The 25,619-nt window shown below is 34.8% G+C and overlaps 3 protein-coding genes across 5 annotated transcripts; 2 read left to right on the top strand and 1 right to left on the bottom strand.

Moving 5' to 3' along the window:
* The first annotated feature begins 3,827 nt into the window (after positions 1–3,827).
* Positions 3,828–5,631, top strand: LOC112525691 (E3 ubiquitin-protein ligase MBR2-like). Its single transcript, XM_025135914.1, has 5 exons — positions 3,828–4,251; positions 4,396–4,542; positions 4,676–4,774; positions 4,845–4,997; positions 5,459–5,631. Exons 1-5 carry the CDS (start codon positions 3,865–3,867, stop codon positions 5,591–5,593), a joined length of 921 nt encoding a protein of 306 aa, XP_024991682.1. The 5' UTR covers positions 3,828–3,864; the 3' UTR covers positions 5,594–5,631.
* A 4,393-nt stretch (positions 5,632–10,024) lies between these two features.
* LOC112525992 (elongator complex protein 2) lies at positions 10,025–18,227 on the top strand. 3 transcript variants are annotated; one of them, XM_025136336.1, is made up of 12 exons: positions 10,025–10,129; positions 11,051–11,344; positions 11,447–11,534; positions 12,270–12,355; positions 13,240–13,390; positions 14,477–14,637; positions 14,717–15,119; positions 15,306–15,364; positions 15,452–15,773; positions 16,326–16,543; positions 16,809–16,986; positions 17,499–18,227. In XM_025136336.1, the coding sequence occupies exons 2-12, from the start codon at positions 11,204–11,206 to the stop codon at positions 17,993–17,995; spliced, it is 2,304 nt and encodes a 767-aa protein (XP_024992104.1). In that variant the 5' UTR covers positions 10,025–10,129; positions 11,051–11,203; the 3' UTR covers positions 17,996–18,227. The 3 variants fall into 3 exon arrangements, with proteins under 3 accessions (XP_024992104.1, XP_024992103.1, XP_024992102.1); XM_025136335.1 differs by having other exon boundaries at positions 11,139–11,344; positions 14,717–15,364; XM_025136334.1 differs by having other exon boundaries at positions 14,717–15,364.
* A 2,427-nt stretch (positions 18,228–20,654) lies between these two features.
* LOC112524339 (ecdysone-induced protein 74EF-like) lies at positions 20,655–22,982 on the bottom strand (the record flags this gene model as incomplete). The annotated part of the gene is made up of 2 exons (XM_025134121.1): positions 20,655–21,762; positions 21,889–22,982. Coding segments are annotated over 2 exons (1,881 nt in total), but the record flags the coding sequence as incomplete, so codon positions are not given.
* Between the last annotated feature and the right edge of the window lie 2,637 nt (positions 22,983–25,619).

Raw genomic sequence — 25,619 nt, 5'->3', positions numbered from 1 at the left:
TCTATGCGGTTATTGGAGATTTTCTCAAACCTCCTTGCATCATTCAAGTTGTACTTCGGATCCACCTATCCCTGGGTCAAAAATCTAATATTAACACTTACAAGTGATCAACTTGTCCGTGTTGAATTAAAGTTTCAATTTGAATAACCAATCCAAAGAGTTAGCAAAAAGTGGTAACACCCAAGTGTTACATTTCGAACTCTTGAGTTTTGCTTACACCCATATCCAAAGAAGAATTAAGCTACTGCTCATAAGTAAAAACATGATATATAAAAAAAAAATACTTGAACATAAATTGCGTTAAACGTAAACTTCTCATTATGGTCAGAACTCACAGTGGTGAACAAAAAGTAAATTGCAGGAAATTAAACTAATTAAAGAGCAAATACAAGAACTAAATACTATCGGCTTATTCTTGATGTATACGATGCCTCCAATGAATTGCCCCAAACTCTCTTTATATAGACGCGAGAGAGAGAGAGAGAGAGAGATGGAAAAAAGTGTGAGAATCATAGTGGCTTTTTCTTTATGCTTGTCTTATCCCTATTGTCCTCTTTTTCTTCATTTTCATGATGTCTCCAGCCTTTGACCAAACATGAAACCTGCATCCTCTTTCATAGTTTCGGTAATAAATCCTTAATAAAGAATTTTCTGCAGCTACTTCTTGCCACAGTGGTGACTTGCTACTATGACTTACAGCGTCAGAATCCGACTTTCAGGCTCTTTCTCAACTTTATGATTGATTTAGACCAAAGAAATATTAAAAGGATCAAATGAGTATTTGGGTGGGAAGGAGTGAAAATGAGTTTAAAAAGGTAACAAATCACTCTAATATTTTGACATTTATAAATAAAACAAAAAAAGAATTTGATATGAATAAATAAAATTTCAAGTAGATAATTGAGGTTTGAAACTATATCAAATTTATTTTTTGAAGTTTGAGGGGGAGGGGGAGGGGGCAATGCCATTTCTCGCTTCAAGGTGACTCTGTCAATTGCCCCACGCCTCTTAAATAAGATTAACAATTGATAAAGACATCTGATAAACATTACCCGTTAAGGAAAAATGAATGGATTATCGAATCACAACTACCAAAAAATGGAACCCTTTTAAGTCATCGTCACACCCACTTAAATACTAATATAAACATATTCAAATTTAAATATATTCGTAACCAAAAGATTTATTTAATACACGCTCCATTAGGTTGTTCTTATTCTTGTTCGTTTGTTATTATTTGACTTTTTAATTAACCAATTTGATTAAAATGAAATAAAAAATATATAATTAATAATTTTTTAAATAAAAAAAAATCCAATAACTCTGGTTTATTCTTGCAATTCTTTTATTACATTGGATGCCTCCTCTGCTCCTAGAATCTGAAACCTCTTGGAATTTTAATTATTTGTTTCTACCCCACATTGATTTTAAAAATGATACACGTAGAATTTTTAAATAGTTTCAAGTTATATATTTAATATATATTTATTTAGTTTTTACGTATTTTCAAGTAATATATTTAATATATATTTATTTACTTTTGATAACAACTTATCTTTTATCGTTTTTGCCGCCTTCAGATGTATTTAATCTTAACTATAATTGTGTAATGTAATGAGATATATTTTGATTTTAATGTTTTGTTTTATATTTTGGGTCTATCAATGTTATAATATGGTTTTGAGAAAAAAAATGTTTTTATTTTTTAATGAAATATAAATTTGAAAATATTATAAAATTTAAAAAAAATAATCGATATTAGTATCAAATTAACTATTTAAAAGTTTTTGTTTTTGTGTACTTTCTTTAATTCAATTTTTTATTATAATTTAATTGAAATTTAACAACGAACTATTTTATTTTGGTTTAATAAAATAGAATTTTTAAGATAATAATTAAATATTATGTTATAANTATTATTAAAATAAAAATAAATTATTTCTTTATTAAACTTAAATTAAATTATAATAATTTTTTTAAAGAAATTACATAAAAATAAGAACTTTTAAATGGTTGATTTGATATTAACATTGATATTTTTTTTCAGATTAATATTTTATTAAAAAATAAAATCATTATTGTTTTCTTAAAAACACATAAAATTGTATTTTAACATCAACAGAAACAAATAACAAAATAGAACATTAAAATCGATATGTATCTCGCTGCATTGCACGAATACCATTCTAGTTAATAATAATTAATTTGAATATTTTTACTCTCTCTCTCTCTCTCTATCTTAATTTCTCCATTTTAAAGAAAAGTTTTGGAAAATTTCATGTAGTAAAAAAACACGTCATAAATCCTTAAAATCTTTATTTTTTTCGTTTTAAAGAATTTGTTGAAAATGACCTTTAAAAGTTTGAAAAAAATTATATCAATGTTAATATCAAATCAATTATTTAAAAGTTTTCATTTTTTATGTAATTTATTTTATTTATTCTAATTTAATTTAAGTTTAATAACGAAATAATTTATTTTTGGTTTGATAATATAACATTTTATAAAAATAATAATTAAATATTATGTTATAACTTAATGATTATCTTAATTATATTTTAGATTTTTTATATTTAAAATAATGTTTATCATATATTTGATTATTTTTATATTTAAAAATGTTTATCATATATTTGATTATTTTTATATTTAAAATAATGTTTATCATATATTTGATTATTTTTATCTGCAGTTAGTTACACGAAAACCTTATGATCATCAAATATTCTTTTGAACACCAATGAATGTCAAATAATAATTCGTAACATCTCATTAATACTATAAAAGTAACTTACACATGAAAAATTACTTATTTACCCTTCATCATTAAATCAAACATTTAAAATGACCTCCATTAAAGAAAAAATCTTATTATTATAATAAGTTCACAAAGTTGATACCATATTTTTAGTTAACAAAATATTTTACCTTTATATGTGTATATATAGTTTGTAACATCCCCATCCTACTAGATATCAAAGATGGGGTGTGTCACAACCGTAAACGAATCAAAAGTATACCATTTAAAATACTGAGCTCTAACAAAACTCCTAAAAGATAGCATTATAACAATCAAAATTCATAGGATTAACATATTTACATAATTACAAATGAGCAAAACCAATAACATTCTAATACTACCTTATTCCGACTTTGGTTTAAAAACAATAAATTTTAAATATATATTTTCAACATTTACATTCTAGCCCTTGATCTTTAACTTATTTGCGATACAATCCTACTTCGACGATTTCTCATAATTTTGGTCCTAACCAAAATTATTTCAACCAACATGGTCCTAATAAACAACTCTTGAAGACTAAGGTACAAGTCAACAAAACATAATTTCATAAATTGATCACATTTGGGCTTTTAAATACGTGGTATTATAATTCTCACACTTAAAAAGATTTCGTCCTCGAAATCGAGGTCAGGTAAATGATAATGAAAAACCATTAATCCATATCCACTAAAATTTCAGGTAAACGAGTAACTGTTAAGTGGATAACTGAACAAGTTACAATATAATATATAACCAGTTTTAACAATTTCTGACTTCGAACTACACCTTGTTATTAACGGTGATTAGGGTAGGATGTTGTATTGGATGTCTTCCATGGAAATAATGGGGCAGGTTGGATTTCAATTTTCATATTCAAAATACTCGCAGTTTTTTTTGTCTGTATTGCAAAACCCCAAAGAAAATCAACAAGGAAGACAGAACAGGGGTGAAGACAAACGCACCTGCAGCTGCCCGTAGTCCCACATCGTTAGTTGTCATTTCCATCGGGCATCGATTTTCCTTCCCATTTCTCACCGACATCCCTGAAAATTCTCTCCATTCCTCCCCATTCCCCAAAATCAATGGCCACTGCAACTCCTGAACATGGAAGACCGAGGAATTCCAGACCCAAATCACACTCCGCAACCCCAAATTCCACTCAAATTGCTGAATCCAGGGAGCGACTTCCTCGCCGGAAGAAGTTATTTGCGTTTTTGACACTTAAGGGTTTCGGATGCGGTCGGTATTCCACGCTAGCGGTGGCCGTGCATCCTCCAGACGCTATCTCGCCGGAAAAGATGAGGAGGAGGAAGAAGAATAAGAAGAAACCGCGGAGAAACAGAGGATCGTGTCCGGAGAATGTGGTGGTAACGGTTCCAGATGTTTGTTGTACTCCTCCTGGGATTGGATTCACATATGATGTTGCAGAAAATACAAGCGCTGATGCACATAGAAGAAACCATAGACAGGTATTCATACGCTCTGGAACCCACTATGGTTACCTCAGGTTAAACTTTCGATGAAAAATAAAATGTAAGATAACCAGAAACAAAAAAAATCTGATTAAGCGTGGAGACGTTGAACGATAACAATATACTCTACCTTTTTCATAGCGATCTCGTGCGACAAGGCAAGCCACCGATCTTCAACAACCATGGAGTACAGCACAAACCGACAATGCAACCTTCATAAGGTCGAATGTATCTGATGCCAGACAATATAATCTTCTTCAACGTCGTTCTCCTGGAGGAATCTCTGAGGTTTGATTTTTCGTTTCATTCCTGCAAATTATTCTAAGAGCTCTGTAAATTATCGCTTTCAGTTAAATTGCATTCGAGATCTGGTAAATTGCAGCATTGCGATCGTTGAGTAACATAAATACAAATTTCGCAGATTGTGATGTTCGAACATAATCCATTGTCGGATGGGAGATTAGAAGGAAGCGATCGGTTTGGAGCATGGAGGATCAACGCAGATATCATGTCCTACGAGGTATTTCCTTCATTCAAACATTGACTCCAGAAAAGTCAAACTAATTCCGCCATTGTTGAATCTTATGCAGGAACTGGTGGAATTGAGTGATCAAATTGGGTACGTCGGTGGTGGTTTGCAGGAAGAAGAAATACTCAACTGCTTAAGAAGACCTAAAAAATCGTTTTTCAAGTCCTTTGACTTTAATTCCAAAGTCAAAGACTCGAAGTGTAGCATATGTCAAGTAAGTTCATATTTGAATGGATAAAACTTTTTTTAATAATTAATATGTGGAATTTAGCTGGATTGTGCGATAATAGGAGTTAAATATGAGAAGCTAACCACAAGGGTGGTGTTTGATTGGTTTGAGCTTGGTTTCAAAGGTCAAAAGTACCGACAGGTCTCAGGTTCAAATCTAAGGAGGAATAAAAATCCCCTTATGGCCATGGAGGTTCAAATGCGGTGACTCCAGACTATCTGCAAAGCAGGTAGTCGCCCTGGGATTAATTGGCTCGCATAGCGAGTTGGATATCCAGTTTAATAAAAAAAAATGAGAAGATTAAAAGAGATCCAGACCATTAATGATTTTTAATCGAATTGTACTTCTCACTCTTGATCTTGAATTATGATTGATCTAAGTGAAAAAAATCTTTTTTTAATCGAATTGTACTTCTCACGATACCAAAATGAGTTTTAAATTTACAGGAGGAATGTAAAGGGAACGAAGATCTTGGAAGACTCGAATGTGGGCATTACCATCACTTAGATTGCATAAAACAATGGCTTCTCCGCAAAAACGAGTGCCCGATTTGCAAAACTGTGGCAAAACCCGACAAGTGATCGAAGACCGCATGCCCCTTACCAGGGTTTTTTTTTTTTTTTTTTTTTTTTTTATGTTTGTTATGTTGAAGAAGGGTTTTCGGATTTTGTTTACGACAATTACATATATACATCCTAGTTGTGATCAAGTCATTTTGTCCTACTAGTTTTCTTAATGTTGTAATGATTGAATCATGTTATTGTGTTGATTTACTGAATAACACTTTTATCTTGTATTTATTTACGTATGGAAAATGAATTAATTTGGATTTGTAGCCATTTCCTTAAACGACCCGTGAATTGATAAATTGACTCAAGAATTAGGTTTTCGACCCATTTGAAATTGGATTTTTGTAATTTTAATGAAATAGCGTCGTGTAATTAGAAATTACAAGATTCACTGCACGCATGTTAAATCCCTGTTTAAACTACATCCACCATCGGTCTAATGTGAAATCATACCCACAAAAGCAAACTACGACTGTACAATACATGGGCGTAGAGATGGTCAAAAATGGTCCCCGTCCCCGATAGGGTCTGGCTGGCCCGGTTTCTAGAAAAAGTAAGTTTAATATGTTTTACACAAAAATGTTGTACAATTTTTTCTTTTATAATTTTGAACTTTTCTCAAAAATGTTGATAGCATCTCCACCACCACCACCACTCATCTTGATCTGACGTTACAGTTACACACCAACGCGCAAAAAGGTGTGGCCTTTAAGAGGTGGAGGTGGAAGAGGATGATGGATTGAAGAGTATTTAGTTGCCGTTCGAGAAACCCAATGATCGAATCCACTTCGACAGGATCGGATGATCCGATGGCCCGAGGAGGCATAGCCACTATGTTTTTCTATCTTTAAGTAGGTTTGATAAATGATTTATTTTATATAATTTTAACATCAAATTATCCTTAAATTAGTGAAATTCTAGACTAAATATTACCCTCTAAATGTGATTTATATTTTCTTGATGGCAACAATCAGAACAAGAAAAGAAACAAGAAAGATTTTAGGGGCCATTTACTCAATTGCTTACTCGGTAAGTGCTTATTGACAGGAGTCAACACTGTGATTTATTTTGATGCGTAAGATTTTGGTATATTAAAACATACCGAATGCAACAATTTAGTGGGTAAGCACTTACCTGGGTAAGAGTCGTCATCCTCACTTACTGGGTAAGACTCTTCATTCTTCTTATAGCTCTTATCCGGTAAGATTCTTGACCCTTCTCATGTTCATCCGATGAGGAAATTTATCCGATAAATACTTACCAAATAAGTATTTAATAAACGGCTCCATAATTGTGTGTTTTATGTTTGACTTCGTCGGCTGCAAGTTTGGTGGAGCAAGGTTGGAAGAAAAAGAGGCCCAAAAATTGGTAATTTAATCAATATGAGAAAAGTGGACCACATGAATAGAAAACCAAAGGCCCAAGTCAAAGCCCATAACCCAGCGATGCAGTCCACAACATGAGATGTTATCGACTCCCGGTCCATCCTGCATCTGATTTCCCATCGGGCGACTTCACCGGTGTCAAAAAGCCACGCGACAACCCGCCATAGACACTGTCTCAGCCAGGAGTGCTCAAAAACCCGACCAACCCGATCAACTCAACCCAACCCAATGCGAAATAACTCAACACGAAACAACCCGATGTCTAATCGAATTGTAAAATTGTCAAACCGTAGGTATTGAGTTACTATTATTTGAACTCAACCCAACCCGATGAACCTGATATCTTTTTACTTCTTAAATTTAATATGATTGTTGAATTTACATTAATATATACATTAGACAATTACATTATCATGTATGTTTTTCATATACCCATATTTTTAATCTATTCATATCTCTATATAACTCATTCATATATATGTTCAGTAACTGTGAACATATATATGTAAATTGAGAAAATTAATCGAATGTGATATACGTAAGAAATATGGATAAGTTGTATCAAGTGGTTGATGATGAAAAAGAAATTATGAGTAGATAAATAACATATTCAAGGTTAGAAGAATATTTTAATATACCAAATTATCAACCCGACCAATCCATACGTTGGGTTAGGTTGGGTTGCACTTTGGTTTGGGTTGGATTAGGTTAAGATTTTTTCAAACCACAAGCATTGGGTTGGATTGTTCAAATATATTCAACCCGATCAACACAACCATGAGCACTGCTAACGAAATCTGTCCGCACGAGTTTCTGGTATGTATAGTCGCGCCACACCCCACACTAGCCTCTGTTTGACTGTTTCCTTGCTTCAAAATATGCTCGGGCGAGTTTTTCCATGGGTTCATCCGAACGACCACGTCCTATTTTTAGCGGTTTCTTCGATTGGGGGGAATCGATCTTCAGAGTTTGGGAGTAGAATTTGGAGTTTCCATCAACAGTTCTTCATCAATTCTTCAATTAAATTATTTGTAAGTTTTAGGTTTGATATGAGTAGCTACTCTTTCAATTTCTAGCAATAGGTAGATAATTAATTTGAAATTTGGATGAGTTGAGAGTCAATTTTGTTCCACAATCGATTGATTTCATTTGTACAGTCTTCATGCTTCAGTCTTATTCGTTTTAAGACTAAATTAACCTGAGAAAGAAGATGATTTCCACGTTTAGGAAGTGTCGTTCTTCATCAGACGGAGAGGAACATAATCTAAATGCAAAAAACCCTTAAATCTGAATGCAAAACTTGCAAGGATTCATATGGACACTCTAAGAAAGGTAGTACATAGTGCTTTAGATGTTGTCTTTAATTTTTTTTTTCTTTTTGAATTTGATGCTTTAAACTACACGGATGAACCATTATGAGATATCTAGGACAAAACCCGATACACGATGAACTTTAGCGCATGATCAATGAGGTTGATGCTGATGGCAATAGGACTCGATTCCCTAGATTTCCTGAATCTGATGACTTGATTCTAATGGCTCGAAATATTTTCTCTGTTATTTTCTCTCCACGGAATTTCCTTGATGATAAATATTTGACTCAAGTTCTATTCTTGCGAGTTGCGATAAAAAAAAGTACCGTGAACATGGTTTTAATGTTGCAATCTAACATGTTTGTACTTGCGGGCAAATTCAAGCATAGAACAACAGAGTTGTTTGTGCTTTGCTCTTGCAATTGAGTAGGACTTGATGAAATGGAATTTTTTTTCCGTCAACAACTAGAATTTAGAGTCGTTTTATCTTAATTTCCAATCGAAGATTATTAGTTTGTTATGTCATACAATTATAATCCAATCTTTTAGTCAACAATTGATGACTTATGAACCAACCTATGCAATCATTAATTTGGTCATAGAATTGATGTATTTATAAGAGTTTTAAACAAACGGTAAATGTAAGATTCTGGAACAAAATGTATACTTAGTAATTTTGGTTTGCTTATTTCACAAAAATCTGACTTGAATGATCTTGTATTAAGAGCTAAATTGGTTAAAGGTATGAGTTATAATTATTACGGGGAGCCCGCATGGTCCAAAGATCTTAATCTAATTCTTAAACCAAAATGGCAATCAAAACACTTTTAATAACAAAAAGTTTTATATGAGCCGTTAAACCAAAATGGTACAAAGTGGTCATGCATTTTGCAACCGAAGTTCATATCTACAACCATCAATAGATACCAAATGTATCCCATTTGTCTTTCGAATTATACTACAAATTATGTATGTCTGATTCTTTTTTTTTTCCTAATATGTTTTTGATGATACAAAAATATAAATACATAAAGAATCGATTAATCGATTTTGCATGTTCAACTATACGCTCGTCTAGTACAATAAACACAGGCCCTCATATGTAATATTTTACTATAAAGACGTTCACCAAGCTTCAATGATCGTGATTGTATATGGTCGAACACCAATAGGCAATAGCACACTCTAAGATTTTGAAAACTTAACTATTACATACAAAACATTTCATTTTCACATAGCATTTGATTGGGTAGTGAGGGGTTAAGAATCAGAATGATAATGATATAAATATGATAGGTTAATTACGACAAATCCATTAATTTTCATACCTGACCAAATTAGAGGGAATATAAATTTTATTAACTTATTGTCATTTTCCTAATTTCTATTTCCATTTTCATTATTTTTTTAAAATAAACCAGTTGTATAGGTTATAAGGATGTATCTAACAGGTTTTAAAAAGTCCAAAGAGTTATTTAACATGTTTTGGAATGTCCAATAATTTATTTGTTCTAAATTTTTTTCTAAAGGCTTAATCATTTCAAAATATTAAAATTTATTGGGTTTTTAAAAAAATTTCCCCTTTAACAAGTTTAATAGTTGGTCACTTGGTTGTCAACTGGGCCTTGAGAATATGTGGGCCCATGTGGGGGCCTAATTGGCCCAAATTATTAAAGATCAACGTCATTGGCCGAACCGACCCATTTTTACTTCTAAACCCCGCTGCTTTACCTTTGTTCTTCTCCTAAAACCATCCATTCGCCGTCGACTTGCTCTGTTCGCCGGCGGTTTCCGTCTCAGCCTCAGTCACCCTCTTAGTCTCTCACCTCTCAGTAACAGCAACAGTAACAGTAAGTCGATCTTTTTTAGTGTTTAGTCCATCTTGTATCAGGTTTAGTAAATCGTAATTGAATGCTTCTGCCTTCTATTAAGTGTTTGGACATCTTACAGTTTAACAGTTGGAATCTGGAAATCAAATTTATTGAAATTTGAAATATGCTTGATGCTTATGCCTTCTGGCTTTTATCAAGTGTTTGGTGTGTTATATGTACTTACTTTTTCAAATTTCAAATATGTTGAGATGATGGATGTTAATTTTTTGAGAGTAGGTCACACGTTCATAGAATCTATAGTTGCTACAAAACATTATTAAATTGAAGGTTTTATGGATGATATCAGGCTGCATGAACTATGAACGGAAACTACTTGGTTGAAGCTTTAATAGGCATAAGAATGTTGTAGTGTATTGTGGGTTGATGTAATGAAGGATGAGAGATTGGCCAAGATGGTCATAGGAATAGAGGATGCACCGATACATATGTTGTGCTAGCGTTTGTGTCTTCAGGTATCCCAACACCTGGTAATCGTCTGTGAATGCCTATGTAAAACTCGTTCATCATTTTCGAGTTGTATATGTAAATCAAAATTTAGTCATATCTCGAGAACATTTTGGAATAATATGTTCCGTTTTGATCTTAAATTGTAGATTGAATATTTTGTTCCGTTTTGATGTCTTTAGTCCATCTGATTTCTAACTCAGTAGTCATTTTATCAAGTTCAAAGAGAACATATGGCAATCATATTAACTCAGGTGTAGATAATACAAAATTGTTTGTATCTGTTATCTAACATGTATATTTTCCATGGTTTCTATCATGGTTACTATACTGATAGAAGTTGCTCTTTTGATATAATTTTTCGGATATCAAGAGAGCAATGAACATGTTTCTGAAGTTTTGTTGATGGAACAGTCTTTTGTCGTGTTCTTTTAGGTGTTCAACCAACTTACACGATTATGCCTCTCAAGAGACTTGGACGCACAACCTAAAATTTAGAGACTTGACAGATACCATTTAACAGGACCACTCTGAACTACAACTTTGGCACCATCCCTGCACTCAAGCACTCAGATTTCTTCTTCAGCCATGGTTAAAAATGGAGCTGTGGACGTTGAGAGAGTGTTCATAGGAGGTGGATGCAACCGAGTCGTTAACAATGTTTCCTGGGGTGCCTGCGGTTTGATTTCTTTTGGCTCCCAAAATGCCGTCTCTATATTTTGCCCTCAGGTTCTTGTCCTACTGTATCCTTTTCCAACTTTAATCTTAGTGTTTCTTATTCCTTTTACGCCTTAAATGAATATTCTTTATAAAATGTGGTTTTGTTGACAGACTGCAAAGATATTGACTACGCTACCAGGTCATAAGGCTTCCGTGAACTGTACGCATTGGCTTCCCAGCAGCAAGTTTGCATTCAAGGGTATTTTTTATTTTTATTTTGATGAAATGAGCTCTATCGTGCTACTTATACAATTGAACTATGTGGTTGTGAAGTTGTAAATTAAGTTCCTGATCTTTACGAAATATAATTGGGTGCTCAGGTGGATAATGTAAGTCAATCTGGGACGAACATTTCATGTTCCAAATGGTAATTGGAAGGACATAAAGAATACTAATCATCGCCTTTTTTACTCCCTTTTTTTGAGAAGTGTACACGAGTACATTCTGACTTTGAGGATCAAATGGTTTACTTTTTCTACTTTTAAATTGATAATAGTTTTAGAAGTTATGAGAATAAGTTACTTGACTAGAATGATGTATATACTAAGTTTGCAGCCAATCACATCAATTGTACATTTGAAACAAGCAGGTTTGACATCAAAAAGTCTTGCTGCAGTTCTTTTTGTTTGCAGTGGAGGAATGCTACTCATCTCATAGTCTGTTACGATACTAGAAATTTAGATCGTGTGGTTTTACTGTGTTACAAAAATCTTCATCTATCTTGATAGCATGCAGTGTTTTGCCCTTTGTAAATCTAATGCTGTAAGTTGGCTTGGAAAACATGGTCTAATCACCGGCAACAGGCCTTATTGATGTTTGGCATCCATCCCTACAAAATTCACAAATGTCTTGTTAAATTATTTATACTTTAAAACAGACAACACAGAAACAAACACTTTTTTTTGGGTTGACTGATTATACTTATGTTTTATAGCTGCGGCATGGGAGAAGCACTATTTACTCTCTGGAGATGCTGAAGGAGTCATTATTCTATGGGAGTTATCTCTTGCAGAAAATAAGGTACTTGATTGAATGTTCTATTGAGATATAAAGTTTCTTGCCAAAAAGCATATCTTAAACTAGCAGGCTACTTCCATATTAATAAGCAATCCGTTGGCTCTGAACAAACATGTGCACCCTCTTGTCAATAATCTGTTGCGATTGTGTTTCCCCAATTTTGAAGGATTATGTGATAGTATGTGGCTCGATTGCTGATTTTTGGTATGTTAGATACACAGGAGAAGATGTATCGTGTGGTCCTTGGTCCTCCTGTAACCAAGGAAGATGTTTCAGTTTCTTTTGGAATATATCAATTATGAATTATTTCCATGGAGAGAAACCTCCTCTCAGTTTAATACTACTAAACTAGGTCTAAGCATTTGTCTACTCTTCATCTTTTTTTCTCTTGTTCTTGTATTCTTCTGTTTCTACATTTCTTTGTTGGATATATGTCCAACCAGCTTGTAGTTCTCTCTAGCCTAAAGCCACATTTCATTCTTACAAATAATATAAAAGAATAAAGTAGAAGGTTATGTCAGAGGGGATGGTCTACCAGAACAAAAGAAACAAGCATGGCTATGATAAAATATTTCATCCAGATTGACTTGTTCCTTAAATTTGCTGTATTAAGCTATTTATGAGCTTTACCAGAATCTAGAAAATGAAACTATAGAATATTTATTCTACCAAGGTTTTACATTTGTTGTTTATTATATTTGAGTTCAGCCCATGAAATGATGGAAACTGGAAAGCATCGAAATAACATTGTGCAAGACATAGTTAAAAGTATGAGGGTGATCTAGTTATTTTCCAGTAATGCTGTTCAGAGGTTTGGTTGATAGTACATTTTCTTGGTTTTACTTTTCTATTACTTTATCTTAGTTATTCCTGAACGTTGGTTGCAGTGGAGATATGTATCACAACTGCTACAATCACACAAGAAAGGCATTACCTGCATTACTGCAATTGTGGTGTCTCAAACTGAAGCAATATTTGCATCTACGTCTTCTGATTGTGTGGTTAACGTTTGGAAAACAGCCCTACCTGCTTTTGGAGGTTAGTGATACTAATACCTTCTGAAGCTCACATTCATAACCACTTAAATCTAAAGCCAAGTTTGTTGCTGTCAACCCTCACATGTTCTAGTACTTGTAAGCCTTGACTTTCGAGTATACGGTCTTAACTTGTTTTGTGCTAATCTGTATTCTTAATTTGAGAACATATGTTACCCAATTGTAAAGCTTTTGTTTATTTATAGAACTAGTGATTTTATATTGAATTGTATAAAACCTAAACAATTGAAAATGTGTTTTATATGCTCATAAATGCATATGTTGATGCTGAGATTGAGATTTACCTTGTTCTGTTTGTTGCATTACATTTTCTACTAGAATATCTTCTTTCTTCATAGTGAAGTAAAACAGAGTTGAATGGAAATACTAGAGACGGTAGAAAAGAAAAAAAAATATGTGAAGTTGAAGCAATAGCTTTCGGTTGATGATGTTTTGCTCCTTCTAGAAACTTCCATGTTCAAAACAAATTGCTAAGCACGTTGAAGCTTCAGATTTTCTTCTGGAAGAAGGTATTACAGAAATATGCAATTCAAAAACGGAATTCTTAAAGTAAATAATCCTCTTTATTATCATTGATACTTAAATCAAGTGTCCATGTATACTTGCTTAGCAACTTCATAGCTTGCTGGTTAGAAAGCTGTTTCTCATATTTTCAATGTATGACACTTTGTGTCCTTCATACATTCCATAAACAATGTCCCAGTTTGGGAAGGGTCTGCTTTTTCCATCAAACTTTGTGATTCATTTTGGTTGCCATGGTAAACCATTAAAGCGGTTACTATAATAATAATTTGGAGTCTATTATTTTAATAACTTTTAATTGAAAGTGCTGTGGAGTTTCTTGTTTCTTTTGTTTCACCTCTTTATCTTGAAGACTAGTTATCACATGAAAGCCAGGCATATTTATTAACGAGCTTTAAATGATGTTATCATTTCATCGAGGATTTCCCCCCTTAATGTTGAAAGTTATTGTCTATAATGTAATGATGTGGTGGACTCATGTTCTATTACTTCAGTGGATTGTAAGATGGAGTTAATCCCAGTTAACGGTTTTAAATCATCATCACAGGTGACTGTACAATTACATGCTTGGATTCCCTCTCCGTCAGTTTGAAACCATTGGTTACACTTTCACTAGCAGAATTGCCAGGAAGTACCACACACCTTATCCTGGCAATGGGGGGACTTGACAACAAGATTCATTTATATTGCGGCGAGAAGACAGGACAAGTATGTATTTTCCATATGTAGCTGTCTTCTTGCATTTATATCATTATTGGCTTAAGTTTTGCTTATCTTGTACCCATAGTTTGTTCGTGCTTGTGAGTTAAAAGGGCATACAGATTGGATCCGAAGTTTGGATTTCTCATTACCTGTGGATGGAGAAACATATAGCCTTCTCCTTGTTAGTTCTTCTCAAGATAGAGGTATACACATATGGAGAATGGCTTTATGTGATTCTGTGGGTAATTTTGACAAAAAGAAAGCAGAGAACAGCTTGGCTTATTACATAAAGGGGCCTGTATTTCTAGCTGGCTCTTTTTCGTATCAAGTATCTTTAGAATCCCTTCTTATCGGTCACGAGGATTGGGTATATTCAGTGGAGTGGCAGCCTTCTTCGTTAGTGGACAACAGTTCATACCAACCCCAAAGCATCTTATCTGCATCTATGGACAAAACCATGATGATATGGCAACCTGAGAGAACAACAGGTATTTGGGTGAATGTAGTTACTGTTGGAGAGCTAAGTCATTCTGCTTTGGGGTTCTATGGTGGGCACTGGAGTTCAAATGGTGATTCTATATTAGCCCATGGTTATGGTGGAGCTTTCCATCTCTGGAAAAATGAGTTTGATAACTGGAAACCGCAAAAAGTTCCATCTGGGCATTTTGCTGCAGTGACAGATATTGCTTGGGGTAGATCTGGTGAATACTTGATGTCAGTCAGCCATGATCAGGTATTGTGTTTATCTAAAAAGCCTACAAATGGAGATTTGTGAAGAGGCGCTAAAAAGAAGTTAATTTTTCTTAATTAATATCTGCAGACAACTAGAATATTTGCTTCATGGCTTAATGAGGCAAACTCAAACGGGGACGAAACCTGGCATGAAATTGCTCGCCCTCAAGTTCATGGTCATGATATCAACTGCTTAGCTATCATTCAAGGAAAAGGGAACCACAGAGTTGTAAGCGGAGCCGAGGAGAAAGTTGCTAGAGTTTTTGAAGCCCCATTATCGTTCTTGAAAACATTAAATCATGCCACTTCACAGTTACATGATCCCTCTGATGACCTGCAAGTTGATGTTCAGGTATTAGGTGCAAATATGTCCGCTCTTGGTCTATCTCAGAAACCTATTTATGTTCAAGGCAAGTTTCATTCCATCTCTCCCTCAAAACTTATCACAAGTTACATTGAAAATCTCGTACTTTCTTGCAATTGTGATCTCCTTTTGACTCACTTCATTGTTGATCATCCCAAATCAACTTTCAGTATTTGTTCTATTAGGTGTGTTTGGTATGCAGGAGAGGACAGAACAGAAAATTGATGTCCCGCTTTTTGAGCAATATTAGACTGAGACAAGACAAGACTGAGTGGGACAAGAATGCCTTTTGTGTTCCACCAAAGGAGGCTGTGGAACAAAAATCAGGGAGACGTCTTTTTCCAAAAAAAATCAGGGAGACATGATGAGATTAATAAATTACTAAACTATCTATGTCATATTAAAAATCTTAAAACCTTCCACAATTCTTTCACCAGTCTACCTCAGAGAGCTTGTCGAGTCTTGTCTGCATACCATACGTACCTTAGCTATCAGGCTATCACTTCAAGTTAAACTTTTGCCAAATAAATAGATAGGTAAGAATCTATAATCTCCGTGCCATTCTCAAAGGGGACACACAACTTGTTATTTTGTGCAGCTTCAAGTGAAACAACAGACCGAAGTGGTAGTGAAGGTTTTGACACGCTCGAGACTATCCCAGATGCAGTTCCATCAGTTTTGACTGAACCACCAATCGAGGAACAACTGGCATGGCACACACTATGGCCCGAGTCGCACAAACTTTATGGTCATGGGAATGAATTATTTTCGCTATGTTGTGATCATGGAGGGAAGCTTGTTGCCTCGTCTTGTAAGGTATTGCCTTGTCTTGTAAGGTATTGTAAGGTATATAAGCACCACCATTTGCTACCAAAGGGTCATTGTCCCATCGCTATCCGAGTTTACGGTAAATCCTAGCATCCCTGGAGGTCAAGGGTTCAGTTCAAACCTCACTAAAGATAAGGATTGTGCGTGTATTTTCCGTTTATAAATAATATATACTTCAAAAAAAATTAGCATCTGCTTTAGTCTTTGAAGAAAAAGTAGATTTCACCTTTGGTTCTTTACAATCTTTTTACAGGCCCAATCAGCATCAGTGGCGGAAATATGGCTATGGGAGGTTGGTACTTGGAAGGCAGTTGGTCGATTGCAGTCTCATAGCTTAACAGTGACTCAAATGGAATTCTCTCACGATGACAAATATCTTTTGGCCGTCTCAAGGGATCGCCAGTTGTCACTCTTTTCTATAGATAGAACAGGTACCTAAAAGGTTTCTAATCATTTTAGAACTTGAAAAAGGCTATGTTTGGCAACCACAAACTAGTTTTTTTAGCTTATTTGGAAAGCTCCATTTGTTTGATCATAAGCTCTTCAGGGGCTTTCTCATTTTCCTTTTCTCCAACTATGCCCCTTTTATTTTTCCAATTAATTTTTCGAACATGTCCTTTTAGGTCACTTTACATTATTATGTAGCTTATCCGTTGGTTTTTACCAAACATGACTTATTAGCTAGCTTATCGGCTAGTTTACCTAACATAGCCAAAGAGTGTTGCATTTAAGCATAGTGTTTGGGCTTTTCTTAAAACATCAAAAGGTACAAAAACATGACATTCTGTTCCAAGGTTCTTGCTTTCCATTTATTGCCATTGAACTCGCTCAAGTTCTTTGATGGCTTGATGTGTGCTGTGGTCTAGTTAATCTTATCTTGTTCTTGGGTGTTATCCTATCTTGTCGGTTATGGGCCCTAAAACAACCCCCATTTTTCTTACAGATGGCACAGATCAGATCAGTTATCAGCTTCTAACTCGGCAAGAGGCACACAAAAGAATAGTATGGGCATGTTCGTGGAACCCGTTTGGTTACCAATTCGCCACAGGTTCAAGGGACAAGACCGTGAAGATCTGGGGTGTGCAGAACGATCAAAGTGTGCAACAACTTGCGACTCTTCCCACTTTTAAAAGCAGTGTGACCGCTCTATCTTGGATTGGCCTCCAGCAACAGAATAACGATGGTGTTGTTGCCATTGGAATGGAAAATGGTCTGATTGAGCTATGGAGTATTTCTCTTAGAAAAAGCGATCACGATTCAAGTTTCTTGGTTTCAATTGCCTCTCTGGTCATCCAACTTGATCCGTTTATGTGCCATGTTTCATCAGTGAATCGTTTAGCATGGAGAAACTTGGAGAAAAATGATGATTCCGACGGCATGCAGCTCGCATCATGTGGAGCCGATCATTGTGTCAGAATTTTCAAGGTACGTTTGGTTTAATTTGACAATTTATATATTATCATACACGGGCCGAGTGTTTGCAACCGAAAGGCCATGAGTCGAGGACCCATATGATCTCGTAAGATGGAGGAAGTCGATTATTTTCTCTTATGTGGCTCATGGTTTGATTTTTGAGGGTCAAACAAATCTGATTTTGATTACTTCTAGTTTAATTGTTGTTAGAGGATCTTGTTTATAGTATTTGTTTTAAGTTTACATTATTGAGTGTATCATGTATACCTTGTAAGCATACGAACCAACGTTGGAACCCGGAAACCAACTATTCATCGTGAATATTATGAATTTTGATATTTATTATTTAATGCATTTTTATTCTACATATCATTTATTTTTATTATATATATCATTATTTTCATTATAGATATTTTTTGTCATTAATGTGTGATAACAACATTACGTTGAATAATATTTTTTTCATTATTTAGTCTTAATGATCATTAATAGTTGGTTTCCCGGGTTCCTAATGAATTTTGAGGTTCTTATTTGAATTCACCTATATATCGAGAGACTCGGTTTCAAGGGATGATCACAAAAAAAATGAAAAACTAAGGAACTCTCTAATAACTATTCATTCGTCTGGTATGCACATATGTATAAAAGTCATTGAAAATGTTTTTTGGTTTCTATGCACATGCATACTAAACAAATGAATGGTTATCATAGTATTCCTCATTTTTTTGTGATTATCCCTTGAACCCAAGTCTATATAGGAAGGTTCAAATAGGAAGATTCAACCACAAGGGTGATGCCTGATTGGTTTGAGCTTGAACTCCAGAGGTTAAAAGTGTCTGGAGGTCTCAGGTTCAAATCCAAGGAAGAATAAAAATCCCTTTGTGGCCACGGAGGTTAAAATGCGATGACTACGGGCTACCTACAAAGCAGGTGGTTGTCCTGGGATTAGTCGGCTCGCATAGCGGGTTGAATATCCAGGTTAATAAAAAAATAAGGAAGACTCAATACCGTTAGGAGGAAAGGTTATATGTGAATTTATATAAATAATCTGTAATGTTGGTTCATATATGCATTTTCACATAAATATTTTTGTATTTTTTTTCAATGGATTTACATCTAAACCTTGTGTTAATATCAATTTGATATTTAACGTTTTTATTTGAATAGAGGTATGATGTTTCGTGAAAATGGGACATAGTACCTCATGATAACCATGAAGTCCTATTACAATAAAGTAATATTGTCCTTTTGTGATTGTATATGTTTGGCTGTTTTTGGATGGTACATTATCCAATCGGCCGCTTTAATGGACTATTGGTATATAAAACCCACCAAACGTTGTATTCAAACGTGGAATTATGGGCATGGAATTATATGTACATTCAATGTCTTAAATGATGATACCCCTTTTCAACATAATAATTGACCTAAATGCTTTCAATTAACAAAAACGAAATGAATCATCCTTTGAAACAAGTCGTTCAATACATAACTACAACTCATATCAGGCAAGATTCTTGACTATCAAAATGAAATGGTATAGGAAGATTGTCGATTGCTTACCTGATATGAGTCACTGGTCTTGCTTACCTGGTAAGATTGTTGGTTCTCGGTATATCCATTATCAGAGTAAGATTCTCACCTGGTAATATAAATGACCACTCATCCGGTTAGTGTTTGATAAATAACCAATAAGTTGAATCGGTTGGTCCAAAGATTCATTTGGTTAAAAAGTAACATTTTCTCTTACTAAGATAATAACTACTAAATTATTAAATCTATAGATGGACGCAGGTGGTCCAAACTTTTACATCATTATGATTTAGTTTGATAATAATGTTAAGGGTAAATTGCATGAAAAAGTAACATACTTTAATTTGATCTTTATTTTAGGTAACGTACTTTTAAAACTTCCATTTTGATACATAAGTGTAAAGTTTTAAACATTTAATTACCAGCACTAATGTTGCCTTGATTTTTTTTTCTTGAAACCACGACCTCAAGTCATTATAACCTAATATTCTTAAATGACTCTCAATCTTCAAACTTTTAACTTAATTTTAACTCCATATTTTATTATTCCACCAATCGCCAAACAAGTTGCCTGATTGGTTTGAGCTTGACTCCAAAGGTCAAAAGTACCAGGAGGTCTCAGGTTCAAATCCAAGGAGGAATGAAAATCCCCTTGTGGCCATGGAGATTCAAATGCGATGACTCTGGGCTATCTGCAAAGCAGGTGGTTGCCATGAGATTAATCGGCTCGCTTAGCGGGTTGGATATCCAGGTGGACCAGGTTACTATATATAAAAAAAAACAAACCATAGATCTTAATACATTAATATTGTACAACTGGAGGTGGAGTCTTACGTAAAGAGACCTCTAGTTGACAGAGTAAAACGTTGTTTTAGTGAAGACTTGTGTGAAAGAAAGAAAGTCATGAATGCAGAATTTTGACAATAACAATACAAAATAGAACAGTTACAGTGGTACAGAACAATGTGCGAAAACTGCACACTCTTAGAACAGTGACAGTGGTACCGACATTAAGCCTAACCCATCTCTCAACAAAGCCCGATTGAACGACAAAAGAAACCATATTAAACGGTAACCATAACAAACCCCATTGTGAGTATAGTCTTATTTTGCAGTTAAACCTAAACTAAAACAGAGGAAACAAGATTCAGCATCATCAAGAAAGCCAGTCAAGAGGCTGAACAATCAAAATCCAAAGATTTCACAAACATTCAAATGACGATGAAGTACACTTGTTCATCTACTCCTATACGAGTTTTCAGATTTCTATGTGTAATTCCCAAATACGATCAATGGTTTTCAACTGGCAAAAACAGCTATATATATTGTAGTATACACAAGTCCAGCAAGAAAAAGATGACTTTTTCCAGTTATCCCTAATACCCATCACAAATACATACCACAAACCAATACTAATAACAAAACTGATACCATATAACTGAAGAATATAGAGATAAACGACACCCGTTTTGCTTCACCTGTTGTTGCTGCTTTGTTGGGAACTGGCTTCAATAGGTGAAGTTGTTTGATATTGAGCAGCTGATTGAGGTGGCATAGGCTGTGTTGCGTAATACATAAGCTGCCCTTGTTGCAAAGAATCAGTGAATTCATACCCAAAGTTACCTCCACCACCACCACCACCACCACCAGCAGCAGGAGAAGCAACAGACTGAGTTGGGTGACGAAACCCAACATACTGTGGCTGGTGTTGATGACCAGATGCAACCTGAATAAGCTGCTGGCCACCTGAATTCGTTGCTCTGTAAACACCCACCGGTAATTCAGTTTTTGGAGCAGCTTGAGGGGTCCTGGTGGTGGTAGGAGGAGGTGCTGCTTGATTAGTGGGAGCGCGCGGCGATGAATCAGCATGCTGTTGCTGCAATGGGAAATTGTAACCTTGAGGGGGCTGCTGCCTAGTGGGCATATAGTACACGAAATTCTGCTGATCCATTGCCGGTGACTGGTACATCTGGTAGTAGGAAGCCACTGGAACCACCGCAGGAGGGTGGTGGTGGAAGTACTGTGGCTGTGGAACAGGGTTATGTATGAATTGCAGTTGTTGCTGGTGATGTAGTTGAGGATGTTGTGCATCAGCTTTTGTTGTTGGCATCGACATTAAATAAGCAGAATTTTGATTTTGTTGTTGTTGTTGTTGCATTTGAATTCTAGGACTTTGATCAGGGGTATCATTTGGATCAACAACTCGATTGTTGTTACTAGAAGATTGGATTTGAACAACAGGTTCTTGATATGGCATATCGCTGCAGATCATACCAATAATGGAGTTTAATCCAAAATCCAACATCTTTTTTCACAGGCATTTTCACAAACAATTGGTATGTGTTACGGATACAAGTTAAAATGAAAGACAGAGTATTAAGATAAACCTCAAAATTGAACCCGTGGATTGCTTTTGCTGAAATTGCTGTTGCTGCTGCTGCTGTTGTTGATGCTTTAGATAAGCCATCTGTAAACCCTGCTCCGATCTCTCATGATAGGATAAAAACGGATCAGAGTGTTCAGGAATCGCCGTCGCAGAACTCATCGGCGAACCTGAAACCGCCACCGGAGCCGGCGCAGCCGCTAAAACCCCATCATCTTGATCCTTATGATGCCGTTGCTGTACGCTCATCTGGGAAAACATCTCCTCTATTCCTCCTCCTCCTCCAACCTTCGGATGATCATCCACGTTTCCGCTAACCGGCGGCAAGTTAGGTTGTGACGGAGTCGACGATGCCGACCCAAACGATGAGGTTGTTTCCATCATCGGCGAATCGGGTATCGAATGGACATCCTGGCCTGAATTATTGCCTATGAGGTTTGTAGTTAAGAGACCCTTTTGATTAACCTCTTTTTTCTCAGGGAGAGAGATCTCGTCGTCCAGACCTAACAAGTTATTCACCGACGAAGTATCGGAAAACCCTGAAGTGGTACCATTGAGCGCGTTAAGAAACCAATCTTCTGATTTAGTGGAATTCTCCAGAAACGAGCCGATTGAAGAAACGGATTCCGGTTTCGCCGGAAAAATGAATAAACGAAGCCGAGAAGATTTACTCACAGCGGAGGATGAGTTCAGCCTCTCGTATTCCTCGATCATGTTTTCTAGGTCTTCATCGGTGGTCACAGAGATCAACGAATCAAGATCTTCTGTCGGTAGCTGATATTTGAGTGTAAACCCCCCCGCCGTTGATGAAGACGATGATCGGAGAATAGTTTTTGACAGGCGATGAGTGAGGTCTACTAGAGTAGTATGACGATCCACCACCACCATATGCGTCTCTCCCCCGACGTAGCAGAGAGATTTGTCGTGGGGACGAGGGACTATATGTCCGCCGCTGCTGCACATCAACCGGATCTTAACTGAACCCGCCGCCGATGCCGAAGAACCATAATTAGATTGATACTGAGAACTGTCTTCACCCCATGAATCTGTGTTGGATTCAATGGAATGAAAGTAGTTGGTGGCGGTGGTGGTGGTGGCGGAGGCGGCGGCGGCGGCGGCGGAGGAAGCCGGAGCTGCAGTTGGGTCCATATCAGAATTACGGGGAGGAATGGATCCGATTGGAAATGTGGATGCTCTTATACGTCTCCAGCTGGATGCTCTCCTATGCGTAGATAGTGAGTCACCGCCACGTCATTTTTCTAATTTTAGCTATTTTCATACTAATTTTCGTTTATTAAAAAAAGCACGTATTTATGTTACCATTCAGTCCAAAACGCGTGACTCAGATCTTCAACAATCGACAACTCTTTTCGTATATTCATTCAGAGCTACACGTTTTTTTCTTCCATTGCATTGCATGTGACTTTCAACACAAAAATGAGTAAAATGCTTTTTACTTTGAGCGGTACATATTAATATGTTCAAAATTCACGATAATAACATTAGATTAGAACTGAGTTTACGACAATCAAAGACGGGTCTAAGGCCATAGGATTATGTGTTCAAAGCTTATGATAATTGTATCAGCATGGAACCGGGTTCACGACAATCAGGGGCGGGTCCGCTAAGGCCCTTGAGGTGGCCACGCCACTATAAGATTTTGTGTTCAAAATGCACAATAATAGCATTAGGCTGGAACCGGGTTCACGATAATCAGGGGTGGGCCCACCAAGGCCCTTAAGTGGCCTATGCCACCGTAAGATGTTTTATTTTAGTGGATAAAATAATTTAGCCCTTAAGAGATGCAGATATGATGTTTCTTTATGTGTCCCTATTAATCATAAAATAGAGCGACAAGATGATATGAAGGAATCATTATACTTATAATTATAGACTTGAGATCATGTGAGATCAAATGTTTTTCGAAAGGCCAATTCTCAACCCTTGAATTAGATATACAATCGTCAGATCTGAACATTCATAGACGCCACGAGACTTCTCAATAATCACAAAATTACCACCGTGTAACTTTAAACCATTAGATCATTAGCTTATAAAGTTGATCAATGAACATAAATTGGTCTTACGGGTCTCACAAAAAACTTTTGGTCTCACGTGAACTCAACTCTATAATTATATATATATACTATATTATAAATTATTTATGTAAAATTTTAAAAAATAATTAAAGTATTAATTATTGTTTCAGTAAAACATAATTACTTAAGTAATTATTGTATAGGTACAACTACAATTTCTAAAAACACTCTATGAAATTAATTATTAATCAATTGATAAAGTTGTTAAATATAAAATAACCGTTGAATCATACCAATACAATATAATAATTCATTATTCTATGTAACAAAAAAAAATCAATCATTGGAACTAAAATAGATAACGTATTTATTTTGATGTCCAACTTACATTAAAATTTTGATTAAAATATTTATATACCAAAAATGAGAATTTTATAACATTTAACTTGACACTAATACCGATATATTTTGTTTTAAATTTTTTTTTGGGATTGAAATTAGCAAGACTTAGGAGTCCTTTACTCAAACGATACCCGGTAAACGCTTACCGGTAAGATTTAACGTTTTCACTTGTCTTGCTAGATAAAATTTTAGTGTATCAAAAGGGAAATTAATTAAATAGTCATTTTACAATATGACTTTCATCTTTTAACCATTTTAAAAACATTTTTGCTCAAATAGCCAAAGTTTACAAAAAAAATACGCAGAAGATCAGAATTTTCTGCGTAAAGTTTATTTTCAGGTAAAAAATAATTAAGTTAAAAAATGAGTTTACACACACAAAAAAAAAAAAAAAAAAAAAAAAACTTTACGTGTAATTACGCAGAGAAAGATTTTTAGTATAAAGTTTATTTTTGGGTTAAAAAAAAGAAAAATAAGTTAAAAAGGGAGTTTAAACAAAAAAAATGGGACTTTATGCAAATAAATGTATACAAAATATATATTTTCTACGCAAAGTCCTTTTTTTGGCATAAACTCTCCCATTTTTGTGTAAAGTTTCATTTTTATTTTTTTTTCCGCCTGAAAATAAACTTTATGCAGAAAATCTTTTTTCTGCATAAAGTATTTTTTTTTGTGTAAACTTTGGCTATCTCAGAAAAAAGCTTTGTAAAATGATTAAAAAGTGAAATTCATTTTATAAAATGGCTATTTAAGTAAATTTTCTCATCAAAATGACATCATATGCAATAATTATCCGGTAAGCACTAATCAAGTAATAATCGCCACACTCACTTACTAGCTAAGACTCATGGTTCTTGTCATTGTTCTTACCATTTGGTATTTTCTATGTTCAACCCTAAAGTTAGTGACTCGGTAAACATTTATCAAGTAAACATTAACTCCTTATTCAACCATTACTTATAACTTCTACTTTACTGAAACCTAAAAGTTTTGAATTGTTTAATAACAAATTATATCAATATTTTATCATTAGGTATAAAATATATTAACAAATAATTAGTGTTTTATTAAAATTTTCAATCTAAATTAAACTATATCTGTACTATATTAAAAGCATTTGAAAAAACTCTTAAAACTCATTTTTTATGCACGAATTACAGTTTATTGATGCAGATTACTTAAAATTCAATATTACAAGTAAATTGTTCGTAGATACCGTACAACTTATTAAAGCTTCATGTTTAAATTTGTGTAACTAACTGCAGATAAACATAATTAAATACATAATAAACAT

The sequence above is a fragment of the Cynara cardunculus genome, assembly GCF_001531365.2.
Source record: "Cynara cardunculus var. scolymus isolate 2C chromosome LG 13, CcrdV1, whole genome shotgun sequence".
Taxonomy (NCBI): Eukaryota; Viridiplantae; Streptophyta; class Magnoliopsida; order Asterales; family Asteraceae; genus Cynara; species Cynara cardunculus.
This window is presented reverse-complemented; position numbering and strand designations above follow the sequence as displayed.

Excerpts from the sequence above, each read along its gene's own strand:
- LOC112525992 (XM_025136335.1), top strand. The coding sequence starts at position 11,204 with ATGGTTAAAAATGGAGCTGTGGACGTTGAGAGAGTGTTCATAGGAGGT. Across the intron at positions 11,345-11,446 it reads TCTCTATATTTTGCCCTCAG|ACTGCAAAGATATTGACTAC; the intron begins GTTCTTGTCCTA and ends TTTTGTTGACAG. Across the intron at positions 15,774-16,325 it reads GAAACCTATTTATGTTCAAG|CTTCAAGTGAAACAACAGAC; the intron begins GCAAGTTTCATT and ends TATTTTGTGCAG.
- LOC112525691 (XM_025135914.1), top strand. The coding sequence starts at position 3,865 with ATGGCCACTGCAACTCCTGAACATGGAAGACCGAGGAATTCCAGACCC. Across the intron at positions 4,252-4,395 it reads ATAGAAGAAACCATAGACAG|CGATCTCGTGCGACAAGGCA; the intron begins GTATTCATACGC and ends CCTTTTTCATAG. Across the intron at positions 4,775-4,844 it reads CAGATATCATGTCCTACGAG|GAACTGGTGGAATTGAGTGA; the intron begins GTATTTCCTTCA and ends AATCTTATGCAG.